The 17,240-nt window shown below is 46.1% G+C and overlaps 1 protein-coding gene across 9 annotated transcripts in view; it reads left to right on the forward strand.

Moving 5' to 3' along the window:
- srrm3 (serine/arginine repetitive matrix 3) overlaps positions 1-17,240 on the forward strand; it is a 389,856-nt gene that overhangs the window by 355,619 nt on the left and 16,997 nt on the right. For 8 of the 9 annotated variants that reach the window (XM_085964221.1, XM_085964222.1, XM_085964226.1 and 5 more), the window contains 2 exons: positions 4,693-4,947; positions 15,699-15,836. In XM_085964221.1, the coding sequence (XP_085820347.1) occupies positions 4,693-4,947; positions 15,699-15,836 (393 nt within the window). Of the gene's footprint in view, positions 1-4,692; positions 4,948-15,698; positions 15,837-15,962; positions 15,994-17,240 lie in introns of all 9 variants that reach the window. The other variant, XM_085964224.1, reaches the window with a different exon arrangement.

Raw genomic sequence — 17,240 nt, forward strand, 5'->3', positions numbered from 1 at the left:
CTCCTCATCTCAGTTTTGAAAGGGCAGCCCCTTATTCTAAGATTATGCCCCCTAGTTCTAGTCTCACCCATCAGTGGAAACATCCTCACCGCATCCACCCGATCAATCCCCCTCACAATCTTATATGTTTCGATAAGATCGCCTCTCATTCTTCTGAATTCCAATGAGTAGAGGCCCAACCTACACAACCTTTCCTCATAAGTCAACCCCCTCATCTCCGGAATCAACCGAGTGAACCTTCTCTGAACTGCCTCGAGAGCAAGTACAGGAAACTTCGCGATATCCGGCACCGACGGGACCGGCGTGATGCCGATCTATGAAAACTTCTGGACAGACCAGCGCTAATGTTGAAGGATACGGAGTTTTTCATCTCCGTATCTGACAACAAACACTGTTGCTTAGCAACAGCTTGTAAACAGTCGGCCGGTACCTTGGAAGTGTCTCTGTAACTTAGCAACAGCTTCAGAGAAGCTTTCCAGAGACTGACTGTTTAAAAAAATGCTAGGAGAAGAAAAAAAAAGAAAAAAACCTAACAAAATGGCTCCTGATTTCTGCCGGTCGATTGAGGTTTCCGGACATACAACTTCCGGATAAACCAAAGTTTCCTGTATATCTTTTCTTAAATATGGAAACCAAAACTGTACGCAGTATTCCACATTCACTTACCTTGCCCCAGAGGGAAGAAAGATTAGAAAAGGAGAAAACTAACATAAAGCATGAAAATGTAGTGCAAGTTGCACTGATTTTGCTCGTCTCTCTCTTAAATTGCACTTTTACAATTCTTTTTGTACACTATAGTCCCAGTTTGCCACACCCGGCAAAGTCTGCCAAGACTTGCTGGCTGCCTGGGCACAATAAGCCCACAGCACATGGAGTTGGCAGTTTTAGCAGGGTCAGATCAATCTAGTAATCAGCACAAGCTTTACCCTTGAAGTCCCAGCTAACCAAATGGGACTAGTTTAAAATTTGGCAAGCAGTTCAAATTTAACTGGACCTGCCCGCTTAAAGGTAAGTGGCTGCATAGGGGGGCAAATGTTATTTCAGCTTTTATAAAGAGGATTTTAAGCATTTGTCAGTCTTTGCTAGGTAAAAGTGAAGTGAAAGGAAACCCAATATTGAGGCACAAAACTAAGACTACAGTCAAGTGATGGCACAGCACCCAATCCTCAGTTTGCCGGTTGACAAAGTGGAGCTGTTACTGCTTGTGGTGGGTGCAAGGAGGGTTACCCTGCCTGTCATTCCAGGGCACTGTTCCCAGGGAACAGAAGTGTACTTTGCCTGTCAGGAGGTATTGTGGCATGTTTAATGGTCTGTAGAGTCATGGGTAGCATCTATGATGCTTTACGCTCTTGGGAAACCTGCCAACGGTAAAAAAAATTGTCTAAGCCCTGTCGATCTGATGCCTTCCTTCCAAAGAAAGTGATTTGTCCTTGGAGAACAAAACCTCAGTCCTTTCTTTAATGTACCTGTGGCCAGTCAACCAACTGATTTGGCACCTGTCACCAATGGTTGCTTGGAAGGATCTAGTGACACAAAATTTAATGCAGTAATGACTTTCACATCTATTGGCTGACCCATCCTTGTGATACAAGTTCTCTGGCTCCAAGTGATGACTATTGTGAAAATGAAGATGCCAAAGATGGATGTCGCTCTGACATGTCCAGGAAGGACTGTCTGGATCAGTGGATGCCGGTCCTGGGGTAAGGATGATTGCATAAGTAACACGTGAGGTACAGTCGCTCCTGCTTTTCTTGTCCCCTTAAGAACTGCTTTTCCTCATCCAAATCTACGAGTGCCATTGGAGCCGTCAGAGCAATTCCTGTCCTGTCCACTTTGGCTGCTGCAAGTGAAATGGAAGAAAACAGTTGTAAGAAAGAGAGTGACAATTTTGCAAAGGATCAGGCCTATGCAAGATGCAGATAAAGCAATATAATGAGCAAAAAAGATTCACTTTCTCACTAAAACATTAAAAAGTCAGGGGTGGAATTTCCTTTGCATTGTGCCGAGAGACACATGTGATCCAGGTCCTGAGAGACACGTGTGATCCAGGTCCTGAGAGACACGTGTGATCCAGGTCCTGAGAGACACGTGTGATCCAGGTCCTGAGAGACACATGTGATCCAGGTCCTGAGAGACACGTGTGATCCAGGTCCTGAGAGACACGTGTGATCCAGGTCCTGAGAGACACGTGTGATCCAGGTCCTGTGAGCCAGGTGCTGAGAGACACGTGTGATCCAGGTGCCGAGAGACACGTGTGATCCAGGTCCTGAGAGACACGTGTGATCCAGGTCCTGAGAGACACGTGTGATCCAGGTCCTGTGAGCCAGGTGCTGAGAGACACGTGTGATCCAGGTGCCGAGAGACACGTGTGATCCAGGTCCTGAGAGACACGTGTGATCCAGGTCCTGAGAGACACGTGTGATCCAGGTCCTGTGAGCCAGGTGCTGAGAGACACGTGTGATCCAGGTGCCGAGAGACACGTGTGATCCAGGTGCCGAGAGACACGTGTGATCCAGGTGCCGAGAGACACGTGTGATCCAGGTGCCGAGAGACACGTGTGATCCAGGTGCCGAGAGACACGTGTGATCCAGGTGCCGAGAGACACGTGTGATCCAGGTGTAAAGTTAATACCCAGCTTAAAAGGAATTTAGGTGCAAGTGTGTTACACACATGACATTACACCCAAATTTCCTCGCTCATTTACGCCCGTCTATCGATCCCTGCACCCAAACGTATCGCGGTTCATTACAATGGCTCCACCCCCAGGTTAAAGCCGTACACGCAGATTGCGCTGGTTCAAAACCGGTGTAAAATTACGCCCAGAATTTTAGACGCAGCAGGAACCAGTCATTTTTCTGGTGTTTTATTGCGATTTTAAAAAATATTTCTCCTCACTGAGCCTGTTTCTTTGAATATATTTTTATCTTCGGTATAAGTCACATTAAAAATTGACACACTTCCCCGATTGCAGGTTCTTAAACATGCTACACCTGCAGAGCATGAACGATGGTTAGATGGCCTGAAACTTTAATTCTCATACTTAAAGAAGGAACATACGGTGTGAATTCCACGCTTTCCCCGGGCCCTGATTGTTTATGTTGAATTTTGTGTCTGGCTTATGCTAATGAGATTGGCAGGAAATTTAAGAGTAAATTGATATCGGCAAAATGGGTGTAAGTTCCCGCTTACAGCCCCACAGGAAATTCCACCCCCCCCCCCCGACAGTCGCCCTTAGACTATCCCTACAGGCCACACCCTGAGCGCACTGGTGTGGCCATCTCACATGGGCAAACGTTACCCGTCAGCGAGAAAGCAGCTGAATCCAACGTGGGAGAACCCTGAATCCAACGTGGACGTTCAATGGTCATCGGCGCAACCTGGAAAATCTCAAATTGGAGCATGTGGCAAATGGGGGACACTGTCCTGCGTCCCTGACTTTACCACCTGCACTCACCCCCCGCTCCCCCAACCACCCAAGCCACACCGAATGAAGTGGAAATTGAATACACGATCAGCGTCAGAGAACGTGATTGGCATGCAGCTGATACATCAGACAGTCTCACTGATCTCAAGTAACAAGTGCCGAGTGGCTGCAACTCTACCCAACATCATCTTAAAAACATTTTTAAAAGGCAGAATCAGTACATTCATAGGAATAGGAGTCGGCCATTCAGGCCCTCGAGCCTGTTCCACAGTTTTGATAAAACAGGCCACGATTTAGCCAACTCAATCTCATTTAAGATGAAACCTTCATTCCTTACTTAAAGCAAGTTGCCTGGAGTGTGAGTGAAGTCCACATCAGTTGCTAAATAGCGAATGTAGAATGTAACCCCCCCCCCCCCACCCTCCTAATACTTTAGATATTAGGAGGTGGTTCTTTTCCCAGAGAATAGTGGGACAGGTTGCCGGCTTGTGCAGTTGACACTTTATTTCTGCAAGAGAGGGCTGGTCCTGTCCTCGTTTAAAAGTTAGGTATCGTATAACTTTGATCAAGGCCAGAGGGTCGCATGGCCTGGTATCGATTCCCTAAAGGGGTCGGAGAGGAATTTTTTTCTCCTAATTGTCCTAGGTTTTTCATCTGTTTTTTTGCCTCTCCCAAGAGATCATGTGGCTTTCGGATGGAATTGCCAACTCTGGTCGTACGTATTCGTGGAAGTTACATCACATAACCTCCCGCCGTCACTCAGTCAAACAGCCTTTTTAGCCTATCTCCAATATTTTTATAGCTAATAAACAAAAGTATTCAGAGTAAATGAAGAAAAAGCACACACTTTTTTAATGTCCCTATGTTTCCCCTGAGTTTGCTCACAGCACAGAAATCACAGATCACAGAAACCCCACAGTGCAGATAGAGGCCATTTCGGCCCATCGAGCCTGCACCAACACATATCCCACCCGATCCCCGTAACCCCACGTATTTAATCCCCCTAACACTAAGGGTCAATTTATCATAGCCAATCAACCTAACCCGCACATCTTTGGACAGGCAGTGTCCAGGAAATCAACCTTTAATTCCTGGAGACTCCGGGACAGTCCTGGTGAGTTGGCAACCCTACTTGGGGAGTCTATATATTGTGGCACACAAGGCACGGCAAGCTGGATGCACCAGAGGGGTCTTTTCCTGTCTGCCATTGGTCGTATGTCCGTATGATTATAGAACAACAAAAAACCCAGCGGTTTGTTTTCCTGTAGGTTAAGGCAGACGCCAGATCGTCACCATCGAAGCCATTACACGAGCAGGAACAAGAGCCGCACTCGGTCACCAGGGAAACGTGACCAGCCCAGCAGCCACAACTCGGACAAGAAGAAAAGCTCTTCCTACAGCCCCCGCCGCAAGAGCAGCTCCAGGAGCTCCAGCCGGTCCCCATCCCGCTCGTGCTCCCGATCGCACGACAAGAGAGACGGGCGCAGCAAGTCACGGTCGTCGCCTCGCAAGGAGCACTCCAGGTCGGTCCCATTCTATAACCGCACTGAGTAAGAGTACTGTTCCACCACTGATAGAGAACGCGATTTGCCCGCTATATGCGGTAACCAGTATAACAGGGTAGCGCTATGACAGCACTTTCTTTTAATCTGAGTTTGGTTTGCCGAGTTTCTCCTTGTGTTACTTGTTATCAGTTGGCAGCAGCTAAGGAGACTATTCTTTTAAGTTTACCACTGCATCTTCTTCTGAAATTTGTTCAGCTTACACTTGAGTTTATCCACTTGTTCCATTTCTCTTCCATTGATAGGTTTTTCAGCCCTTGAAACCAGTATTTTTATCTTGTCTGAGGTTATATTTTAGCCAAGGTGTCTGTCTATAAATTCTATTTAGTAGCTCTGGGAGGATACAATTGGCAGTAATATCAATGGAAAATCTCTAGGTTTTTTGTGGAATAGCCTTTGTCTTATCGAAAAAGATCTTGATTCTTGCATTCGGTGCACCTTAGTGAGGTGCAGCTAGTGAGTAAGCTTTACTGTTTCTTCCTGAAATAAGCAGAGCACTTAAGATGCTGTAAGCAGCAACTTTGAAATTGTAGTAGGTTTGGCTTCTGGCGCTGTGTTGTTACCCCCCCCCCCCCCCCCCCTCCTCCTCCCCCCCCCCCCCCCCCTCCTCCTCCCCCCCTCCTCCTCCTCCTAAGCTACGGGCTAATTCCACACTACCAGCAGCAGCAAACCCCTGTGCGTACCCGTCTCAAGTGACGACTTGCCTATTGCGAAGTGAAGATGGCAAAGATTACTCTTCCTCTGACATGCCCAGGAAGGACCGCCTGGGTCAATGGATGCCGGTCCTGGGTAAGGAGGATTGCAGACGTAACACGTGAGGTGCAGTCGCTCCTGTTTTATTATCCCCTGAAGAACTGCTCTTCGTCCTGCAAATCCATGAGTGCCATTGGAACCCTCTAAGCAATTCCTATCCTGTCCAGTTTGGCTGTTGCAAGTGAAATGGACGCAAAACAGTTGTAAGAAATACAGTAAAAGTTTTGCAAAGATCAGACCTATGCAGCAGCGAAGATTAATATACCAATAGAAATGCAGGTAAGAACAGGAGCAGGCCATTCAGCCTCTCGAGCCTGCTCTGCCATTCAACTAGATCATGGCTTTGTTTCTCTCTACCCTACCAAATCTTTTAATCATTTTAATCACCTCAATTAGATGATCCTTTAATCTTCTATACTGAAGGGAATACAAGGTAAATCTATGCAATTTACAAGCCTAGTCTATGCAATTTTTTTTATAAGAATATAAAAAATAGGAGCAGGAGTAGGCCATTCGGCCCCTCGAGCCTGCTCCGCCATTCAATAAGATCATGGCTGATCTACGACCTCAACGCCACTTTCCCGCCAGATCTCCATTTCCCTTGATTCCCCTAGAGTCTAAAAATCTATCTATCTCGGCCTTGAATATGCTCAACGATTCAACATCCACAGCCCTTTGGGGTAGAGAATTCCAAAGATTCATAACACTCTGAGTGAAGAATTTCCTCCTCATCTCAGTCCTAAATAGCCGACCCCTTATTCTGAGATTATGGCCCTTATAATCAAATGTCATTTTATTTTTTTCACGCAAACTAAATCTAACATTTTACAGCAAAAACAAAAGGCGCAACAAAATGATACCAGCTTATTAGAGTCATAGGGTGATCAGCATATCGTGTTCTTCAATTTTTATTAACATGGTAACACCAATGTTCAATTGACTGCTTCTGATTTTAAAATGCTGTGCAGAGCGATCAACACCATGCTTGGTGCTGTGCATCTTCCAGGGTCACCACTGGGACTACCTTGCAGACAGAGAGGAGACCTTCAGCCCCCGCTCACCAGAGCTGCATCTGACCCTCGGAACCGCGGGTAAAAGGTCAGAAGGTCAATCCGCAGTCCCTCATCAGAGACAGAGCAAGTCAGCAATGGTTGTGGCCAGAAATGCTCTAATGAATCACACCACCCGGTATACACACAGGTCTCCCCTCTCTCCATTAATGTTTTCAGTTTTCCAGATCATCTTGAAGATTAAAATGTTTGTGCAAGATAACAGGGTTTAAAAATACCCCTCCCCTTAAATTAAAAGCCTAGTCTAGGCAGTTTACAAGTCGAGTCCATGTAACAATAGATAAAGCAATATAAGCAGAAAAAAAGTCACTTTCTCAATAAAAAGTTAAAAAGTTGATGGGTGACCGAGCTTCGCTTCTGGGCCCTGGACCTTGCCCAGTGACTGGAGAAAGTCTGTGCAAACCAGCATGTTGGAACATTGCATTCCTGGCCCACCCGTAGCCTAGAAAAGTGTAGCTGGTGCAGCCGATAGCACTGCGACTCCAGTGCTTAACACCTCCAGACACACTTCTTCACAAAGCCAAGGGGAAAGGAAAGAAACGGTAAGGGCTGGAAATGTACAGCAAGTCCATCCAACCTGTAGGTTAACATTCCAGTTATACACCCTTCATCAGAGCTGGAAACTGGAAGGCGAAAGTAAGGGACTGAGAAGTTGTAGGAATGATTCAAAATAAACCTGTAATTTGAGGATATTTTTCTTACATTTCTTGCCTTTTTTGGCTATCTTTCCCATCCCATAGCTTTATTTAGCTATTCTCACCCTTTTATTCTCTTAATGCTGTTTCATTGCCTCGCTGACCTTTGTATATCATCCACCACTTTTCACTTTCCATGTTTTCATAAGATCTTACAGCACAGGAGGCCTGAGCTGGCTCTTTGAAAGAGCTATCCAATTAGTCCCACTCACTCCCCCGCTCTTTCCCCACAGCCCTTCAAATTTCTCCATTTCAAGGATTTATCCAATTCCTTTTTGAAAGTTACTATTGAATCTGCTTCCACCACCCTTTCAGGCAGTGATTCCAGATCCTGACCACTTGCTGTGTAAAAGAATTTTTCCTCCTCTCCCCTTGGATTTGTTGCCAATTATCTTAAATCTGTGTCCTCTGGTTACCGACCCTCCTGTTAGTAGAAACAGATTCTCTCTATCCACTCTATCAAAACAACTGGTTTGCTGACCAGTCATCCTGTTAACTCCTCTCTCTAAGATGAGCGGGCAGTCCATGGCCTCTTCCTGTTGTTGTCTTCACTTCCCCCCCTCCCTGCTTTGCTTTGGTCAGTCTTATTGAGGGGCTCGCAAAGTTCTGGCCAAGGATTTACACCCGAGACGCTAACTTGCCTTTTCTCTCCTCGGATGCTGTTGAATTTCCTGTGTATTCCCAGCATTTTCTGCTTTTCTTTCCGATTTCCAAACACGTGAATTTTTTATATTCCTTTTCATTTATTTATTCCTAGGGGTCTCTGCTCCTCTGGAGGAAGCACTAAGGTTGTGATCATTGGCAGTGCTGAAATGTAAAAAAAGAGATCCAGAATCTGCTGTCGCTCATGGTGCTTTCTCACTGTCAGCTCCTGATTTCAGTTATTCCATCAAGTGCTCCACTTACAGCAATGCAGCACTGCAGCATTGTGAGCAGACAACATCTAGCTACCTGCACTTTTTAAAATATTACCCCGCCGCAACAATACCAAGTGCATGCTGACTCCCTCTGCTGCATTATCGCAGCACAGCACTAACTGTCGTATGTTAAACGCCTTTCCCATTTAACCCATAAAGCCCCAGATGTCCTGTCAGCCTGCAGGTACAAGCTTTTTTTATCCACATAATTAACTTTACTCTGCACTAAAGGTGTTACTTTGTGCCTTTTTCTAATCAGTTAATTGGTGCAAATTCATACTTGATGAGATTTGGTCACCCAGCCCTGTCTCCCAAGCAGCACTGCCTTTTCATAGACTCTTACACTACAGAAGGAGGCTATTTGGCCCATCGTGCCTGTGCTGGCTCTTTGAAAGTATATATTCAATTTCCCTTTTGAAAGTTACTATTGAGTCTGCTTCCACCACCCGTTCAGGCAGCGCATCCCAGATCACAACAACTCGCTTCACAAAAAAAATTCTCCTCGTTTCTCCTCTGGTTCTTTTGTCTTTTCTGTTTCTTCTTGGAGCAGATCTGTAAAACAACCTGAACTCCCCCTTTATCATGCGGCAAAATACCACAACACACAACGCTGCATATCGGAATCCAGCTGGGACAAAGGGTGACTCTCCTAAATTGTGGCATTTGGTTTCTGTCGCTTTCAGAAACCCAGATAATTATTTTTACACGGGTGCGTTAAGAACAAAAAGAAAGTCGTGCATTTCTATAGCGCCTTTCACGACCACCGGACGTCTCAAAGCGCTTTACAGTCAATGAAGTACTTTTGAAGTGGAGTCACTGTTGTAATGTGGGAAACGCAGCAGCCAATTTGCGTATAGCAAGGTCCCACAAACAGCAATGTGATAATGACCAGATAATCTGTTTTTGTTATGTTGGTTGAGGGATAACTATTGGTCAGGACACTGGGGATAACTCCCCTGCTCTTCTTCAAGATAGTGCCATGGGATCTTTTACGCCCACCTGAGAGAGCAGACGGGGCCTCGGTTTAACGTCTCATCTGAAAGACGGCACCTCCGACAGTGCAGCACTCCCTCAGTACTGCATTGGCGTGTCAGCCTAGCTTTATGTGCTCAAGTCCCTGGAGTGGCCACGGTGTTGTGAGCGATGTGGTAGAAGAATTGAAAAGCGGTCTAAGAAAAATTGTAGAGTGTTTCATCATTAGGATACCTTTTTAAAAAAAATTGAGGATCCCTTTAATTCTATCCATTTTGATCAATTTTAAATCCATGGAATACTGGCTTGGAAGGGTCAATATCATAGCGACACTGGATTACCAAGCACAACCCAGACTGATCATGGTTAATGATCCACTGATGTTAGTTCAGCTCCCTACAGCTGGACCCATAACCCCTTTAAGCCTACACACTTGATGATGTCACCAATACTCACTGTTCTAACAAAATATATTTCAAAATTGACAATGGACTCAAAATGATATTATCAAAAAGGGCCTCAAATTACTGAGATTTCCTCTCTTTTTAAAAAAAAAAGGAAACTTCCTCCTTTCCTGACGATGCCAAGTCATGCTGGGGTGTAAGCCTCTCAGTATTCTCCCATGTGTGAGCACAGGTACTGAATGTTGGCAGGCTGTTCACCTGTGGGGGCATCACAGCCAAGTCCAATTCTGTTCTCTCCCATACTTTCCACCAGGAATTGCTGAAGAATGGCAATGTGTGAGACCCCTGGCAGCTTTAAATTGCCTCTCACAACCCAGGCAGCGAAGCCAACTGTAGCAACCACCTCGCCCACCCACACACCGCCCCCCCACCCCCCCATTACTGCCCTTGGCTGAGGTCAGCTAACACAGCACAGACCGGAAATTGGAATGCGATCTTCATAGAAACATAGAAGATAGGAGCAGGAGTAGGCCATTCGGCCCCTCGAGCCTGCTCCGCCATTCAGTGCGATCATGGCTGATCATCCAAATTCAGTACCCTGTCCCCGCTTTCTCCCCATTGTTGTATCCGTGTGTTAATGGAGACACGGAATGCAGGAGTTGGTTTACAGGTGTTTATTGAACAAAGTCTGGAGGTGAACTAACAGATACAAGACACTATACAGGCTTATATAGCCCGAGTGGCCACTACCGGCATTACAGTACACAGGGGCTCTTAAAGGTACATACACCACAATTCCTCCCCTTTTAGACAACCAGTACATAACATTTTAAGTAATCATTAATTAACATGTTTACAAGAACAATAATCTACACATTTGCTGCAGTTAATCAATTATAAGTCAGTCTCTCTGGAGGCTTCCTGACTCGGTCCGGATAACGCCTCGGTGGTGTAGTAGTTTTCGGTGGTGTAGTAGGTTCTTTTGGCAAGGTCGATTCGGCTTGAATGCCAGTGTCGGGTTCATCTGGTTCCAGTATCACCGGATCGGAGGTAGATACTATGGGTATCTCTACTTCATCATTAGGCGTATATAGTTGTGGTGTAGGTTGTCCCTTTTCAGATGACTCTATGATCTGGTCAGCATGGCACCTTATTATGCTTTCTCCAATGTCCACAGTATACATCAGCGGTCCTAGTCGTGTGCAGATAGATCCAGGCTGCCATTTCTCGGTACGGTAGTCCCGGGCCAAAACTTGTTGACCTATCTGGAAGGTTCTAGTTGGCCTTTCATTCATGCCTTGAAATTGCCGGTTCTCTACGTCCCTTCTGATGTTTGGCTTGATCAAATCCAGCCGGCATCTTAGTCTTCTATTGAAAAACATCATGGCGGGAGTTTGGTTTGCAACCACATGTGTTGCATTCCTGTATGCAAACAAGAAGTTATCTACCTTATGTTGTAGATTTATGTCTTCATTACCCATGGCCTTTATGGCCTTCTTGAAGGTCTGGACAAACCTTTCAGCTAATCCATTGGTGGCAGGATGGTATGGGGCGGACGTGTAGTGCTTAACCCCATTGTTTTTTAAGAACTTCCTGAATTCTTCAGACACAAATTGCGGTCCATTATCAGAACAGGAGTGTGCATCAACCGCGATTAAGAACATTGAGTCCATAAATGGACCAGCAAAGTCGATGTGTACCCTTTGCCATGGAGATGAGGGCCACTCCCATGGATGTAGAGGGGCTTGTGGTGGGGCGTTTTGGACCTTCTGGCATCCTAGACAGCTCTTGGTCATTTCTTCGATGTCTCCATCGATACCTGGCCACCACACAAACGCTCTGGCTAGGTTCTTCATTTTCACTCCACCCAAATGCCCCTCGTGAAGCACCTTTAGCACTTTATCCTGGAGTTTGGGTGGAATCACCACTCTGGATCCACACATCAAGGTTCCTCGGCACACTGACAGCTGTTCTCTTCTTTGCGAGAATGCTGGCAACAGTGGTTCGCCATGTGCTGGCCATCCCTTCACCGTTAAATCGTAGACTCGTGAGAGAGTCGGGTCATTTCTCGTTTCCTTTTCAATGGTAGAATTTGTTACTGGTAGACATTCCACTATGGTTGAGTGGAACATCTCCACTGGGTCCACTGTAGGTGCCTCTTCTACCGTTGGCAACGGTAGGCGCGATAAACCGTCAGCATTCCCATGCTGTTTTGATCTTTTGTATTCTATGTCATATTGGTGTGCCCCTAGGAAAAGGGACCACCTCTGTAGCCTTTGCGCTGTCATAATGGGAACGCCCTTTTTAGGGTTGAATATGGAGACGAGGGGTTGATGGTCAGTCAACAAGGTAAATTTTTGTCCGTGTAGGTAATGGTTGAACTTCTTCACTCCCCATACCAGGCTGAGTGCTTCCCTGTCGATCTGGGCATAGTTACGCTCAGCTGAGTTTAATGAGCGTGACGCAAAAGCTATCGGCCGCTCCGAGCCATCAGGGAATCTATGCGATAATACCGCTCCTACGCCGTAAGGGGATGCATCGCATGCCAGTCTGATTGGCAGTGATGGGTTGTAATGAGCCAACACTTCCTTGGACGTGATCAAGCCTTTGCATTTATGGAAGGCACGTTTACAGTCTTCGCTCCATTTCCAAATTACTCCCGTTTGTAGCAGTGCGTTAAGAGGGTGCAGAACAGTTGACAAGTTCGGTAAAAATTTATGATAGTAATTTATCAATCCCAGGAACGACCTTAATTGTGAGACATTTTCAGGTGCTGGGGCTTTTATGACCGCTTCAATTTTTTCAGGTGACTTATGCAACCCTTCTTCGTTAATTATATGGCCACAATATGATATTTGTTTCTGGAAAAATTCGCACTTGGGCGATTTGCTCGTAGGCCCCGTTCTCTCAGCCTAGTGAGCACCTGCTCCAAATTGGCAAGGTGCTCGTTGTCGTTTTCTCCTGTTACAAGGATGTCGTCTAGGTAGCATTGAGTCCCCGGAATCCCTTGCAGGACTTGCTCCATAGCTCTTTGCCAGATAGCTGGAGCTGATGCTACTCCGAAAACCAGTCGATTGCACTGGTACAGGCCTTTGTGTGTGTTTATCGTGAGATACTTTTTAGAGGCCTCCTCAACCTCCATCTGTAGATATGCCTGTGCCAAGTCAATTTTGGTGAAATGTTTCCCTCCGGATAGTGAGGCGAAAATATCTTCTATCCTCGGAAGAGGATACTGTACCGTGTGAAGGACCAGGTTTACAGTCACCTTGAAGTCCCCACAGATGCGAATTTTTCTCTGTTCTTCAGATTTATCATTATTCAACGTTTTCTTCATGACCGGGGTGATGGGTGTTGCCCACTCGCTCCAATCTATCTTGGATAACACGCCTGCCTTTTCCAAATTCTCCAGCTCTGCTTCGACTGCTGGACGAATTGCGTATGGCACCAGCCTTGCCTTAAAAAACTTGGGAATTGCCGCATCTTCCACTTTTATTGAGGCGGTGACGCCTTTCAAGGTTCCTAGTTCCTGTTGAAACACTTCTTTGGCGTTGGCCAAGATGTCTTTTAATCGTTCAGGTTTGACGTCATCATCATTTTTTTTCTCACTGGTCACCGTCAGTGCCTGAATGGAGTGCCAGTCTAAACATATCTTCCTGATCCATTCACATCCCAACAGCGGTGGACCACCATCTTGCAGAACGTATAAATACAACTTCTGTATTTCCTTGCCGTTGTATACAACAGGCACCCTTATTTTCCCTCTGGGGTATACTTTCTGCCCCATATATGTCTTCAAGATAATGATGTGTCTTTCAAAGGTATATGCGGAAATAGCCGCTCGTAATCCCGTCGATTTATGACGGTCAGAGCTGATCCTGTATCTAGCTCCATTTTAACTGGGGACCCCGCTATCGTGAGGGTAACCCAAATGGTCTGGTAATCTTCTTTGGCAATTACATTATGTAATTTGAGAGAGCTTAGTCTCTTGTTTCCGGAGTCGCTATCGCTCTTCTGCTCTTCGGAGCTACTGTCTGTCATCATTTGTACCTTTCTGCACTTTTCCTTATTGATTTTTTTTCTGTCAGTGGATTTTTTGTTTCCAGATCGGCATACACGTGTAATGTGTCCCATCTTTCCGCATTGTCTGCATGCTTTGTCCTTGAACCAGCAGTCCCTCTGGTCATGGGTGGATCTGCCGCAGCGATAACATCCCTCGAAACCCCGTGTCATTTCATGGGTGCCGAAGTCCTGTGGCTTCTGCTGTATCTCTGCAGCTCCTCTTGCTGCTGCTTCGCATGATACAGCCACACTGAAAGCCTTGTCCAGTGTCAAATCTTTCTCAGAAAGCAGCCCTTTCTGTGTTCCTTTACTTAGGAGACCGCAGACGAATTTGTCTCTTAGAGAATCTGCCAGTCCTGCCCCGAATTGGCAGTGTAGGGTATCAACAATCTCCTTAAAATTCTTGTCCATTGGTTTGGCTGGAGTGATTACGTTTCGTAACAGTCCGTATGTCTTCGCGCCCATCAGATTTAGAAGTACCGATGCCTTTTTATCATCCTCTACTTCATTCGCTGTGCAATATACCTCCACTCTTTCCACATATGTGGTCCAATCCTCTATAACACTATCGAAAGCAGTAATATTGCCAGTCTTAGGCATCCTAAAAATCAAAAATGGCACCTCCCGTGCTTTCCTTTCTTCCCTGCCGAGAAAAAAATGGCGCCTCCCACGCTTTCCCGCTGCTGACAAAGCTGTTCTCCGCGGTTTTTATTTACACAGATATTTTTAATAGTTGGAGACTCGTTCCCGCCGGACTCTCTGGGACTTTTCCCTCCTTCTGCTTGCTCCGAACGCCGACCTGCTTTGCAGTGCCGGCCGTCTCCCGAGTGCTCCACCCTCCGTCTCTGTTTGCCTCCGCCTTCTGACTCGCTGCTTGGCCCCGCTGCAGAGCCACCTGATCGAGCCCCAGCCTGCCGCCCAGGAAGGATTAGTGCAGTACCTGCCACCAGCCCGGCTAGCTGGTGAAACCACAGTTTTTTTTATTTATTTATTTATTTTTCTTCTACCTTCGTCTGAGGAATCGATCTCCTTGAGGTGCTGCCGAATTGCAGGTAAGTCCGTTTCCAATTCGTCGCCACTGTTGTATCCGTGTGTTGATGGAGACACGGAATGCAGGAGTTGGTTTACAGGTGTTTATTGAACAAAGTCTGGAGGTGAACTAAAAGATACAAGACACTATACAGGCTTATATAGCCCGAGTGGCCACTACCGGCATTACAGTACATAGGGGCTCTTAAAGGTACATACACCACACCCATACACCTTGATCCCTTTAGCCTTGAGAAATATATCCAACTCCTTCTTGAATATATTTAATGAATTGGCCTCTACTGCCTTCTGTGGTAGAGAATTCCACAGGTTCACCACTCTCTGGGTGAAGAAATTCCTCCTCATTTCTGTCCTAAATGGCCTACCCCTTATCCTTAGACTGTGACCCCTGGCTCTGGACTCCCCGACCATCGGGAACATCCTTCCTGCATCTAGTCTGTCCAGTCCTGTCAGAATTTTATAAGTTTCAATGAGATCCCCTCTCATTCTTCTAAACTCCAGCGAGTATAAGCCCAATCGACCCAATCTCTCCTCATACGTCATTCCTGCCATCCCAGGTATCAGCCTGGTGAATCTTCGCTGAACTCCTTCCATGGCAAGAACATTGTCCGTATTGCTCAGCTCCACCCTGGGCATTGGACTTCCCATCAGGGGAGCTGGTGCCTTAATATTTATGAGCAGTTTGCGCTGGATGGTGTGAGGTGAAATGAGTTAGAGAAGGAGTTACGGTCGACAGGGCGCCTCTTCGATTCCTGCCTGTGTGGTCATCCATTCACTTTCTTTTTGTGACAGGGAAAGAGATGGCGAGGCCGGACCGCGACATCACGACTCCGAGGCGGAGAGACATCGTCGCCGCTCAAGAAGCTATTCACCAATTAGGAAGCGGAGGCGGGACTCGCCCAGTTTTATGGAGCCCCGTCGGATTACAAGGTACACCACTGGGAGCCTCCATTTGTTGCTCTTCAATGGGGTTTTCTTTTTAGGATTTTAGGCATGGAGTTAATGAAGGAAGTATCAAAAGGGAAGAAATATTCACTGACTCTGTATTCATTTCAGCTATTCAGATGTATACCTATTTCATCATATCGTGAGTACAGTGATATTTCAGCACAATTATACGGGATATTATAATGGATTCCCTGCATGTTAGACCTTCGAACGGCAATTTGTGTATTTTTTCCTTTACTATTTATCCTCATTTGTAATCCCAATGATGACCTAAATCCTCTTCTGCAGTATGTATATCACGTGGGGGGATGAGAAGAATTTGCGCTTTATGAATTAGTTTGTGTGTTTTTAATATAGTAAATGTCGTGGTCCTTCCCCTGACATATAAATTTGAACATCTGCTCATTCTAGTTGACTATTACACTGCCAGCCTGAGAGGTCTACATGCAGTGTACGGTCCAAAATAAATTGAAGAACTGGATGGCTCTCTAACCCTGATCAACTCCTCCCCAGCGGTCATCGCTGGCAAGAAACCCACGATCCTAGTGCAGGGGTGTGTGTGTGTGTGTGTGTGTGTGTGTGTGTGCCAGTCTTCACTGGCACAGACTGGCCATCAGAGGTGAAGCCATGTTCCCAGCTTCAGTGATGTTGGCAGGAACCTCTGCAGAGTTGCAGCAAAAATGGCGAATTGTTAAATAAGAGCGAGCCTGGTTTTTGGCATCACGGTGCCACCCTGGAAGGATGAAGAATTATTGTCCCCACTCCACTGATTGCTCATCTGCCATATTACGTGGGGAGCTAACATGTCCAATGGGAAGATGCCACCCAGCTGCTCCCGCATGCCAACTGGTAGCCAAGTAACAGTGGTGTTGCCGTGGCATGTGAGTAGGCTGCCCATCCTGCCTCCAGAGCTATAGGAGGTGTACAGTCTGTGCTGGGTAGGGTGAGAATGGATGGAAAGACCCGCAAGAGTAAAATGGAATCAAAAAAATGTAGTGGCATTGAACGCAAACTTCAGTGTCACAGGTATGTGTCATTTCAAAGACAAAACATTTGCTGCAGTTGTCATTTTCATCTTAACTTACGGTGTCCAAGCCTTGCTAGATCTACATCAGTTGTCCATTAAAGGTTTTGCATATAGCACACACTTCCTGTAACGGCCACACTTACTTCCTGTCATACCTTCCCTGTTGTTGTAAAACCGCGTATCCTCCAACTCACTTTAAGCAATGAGGAGATCTGTTAGTATTTCAGTAATATTGCCTGCAGTGGCTTCCAGAAGCCAAATGTGATGATCTATTAAACAAAATACAACCAAGAGTCATCAGCAACACAATTGGCACACACAGGGGGGCCAAGTAAATACTCTTTGGATGCATAAAATGA

This window comes from Somniosus microcephalus, chromosome 22 (assembly GCF_052327205.1).
Source record: "Somniosus microcephalus isolate GS21.2 chromosome 22, FLI_Smic_1.0, whole genome shotgun sequence".
NCBI lineage: Eukaryota > Metazoa > Chordata > Chondrichthyes > Squaliformes > Somniosidae > Somniosus > Somniosus microcephalus.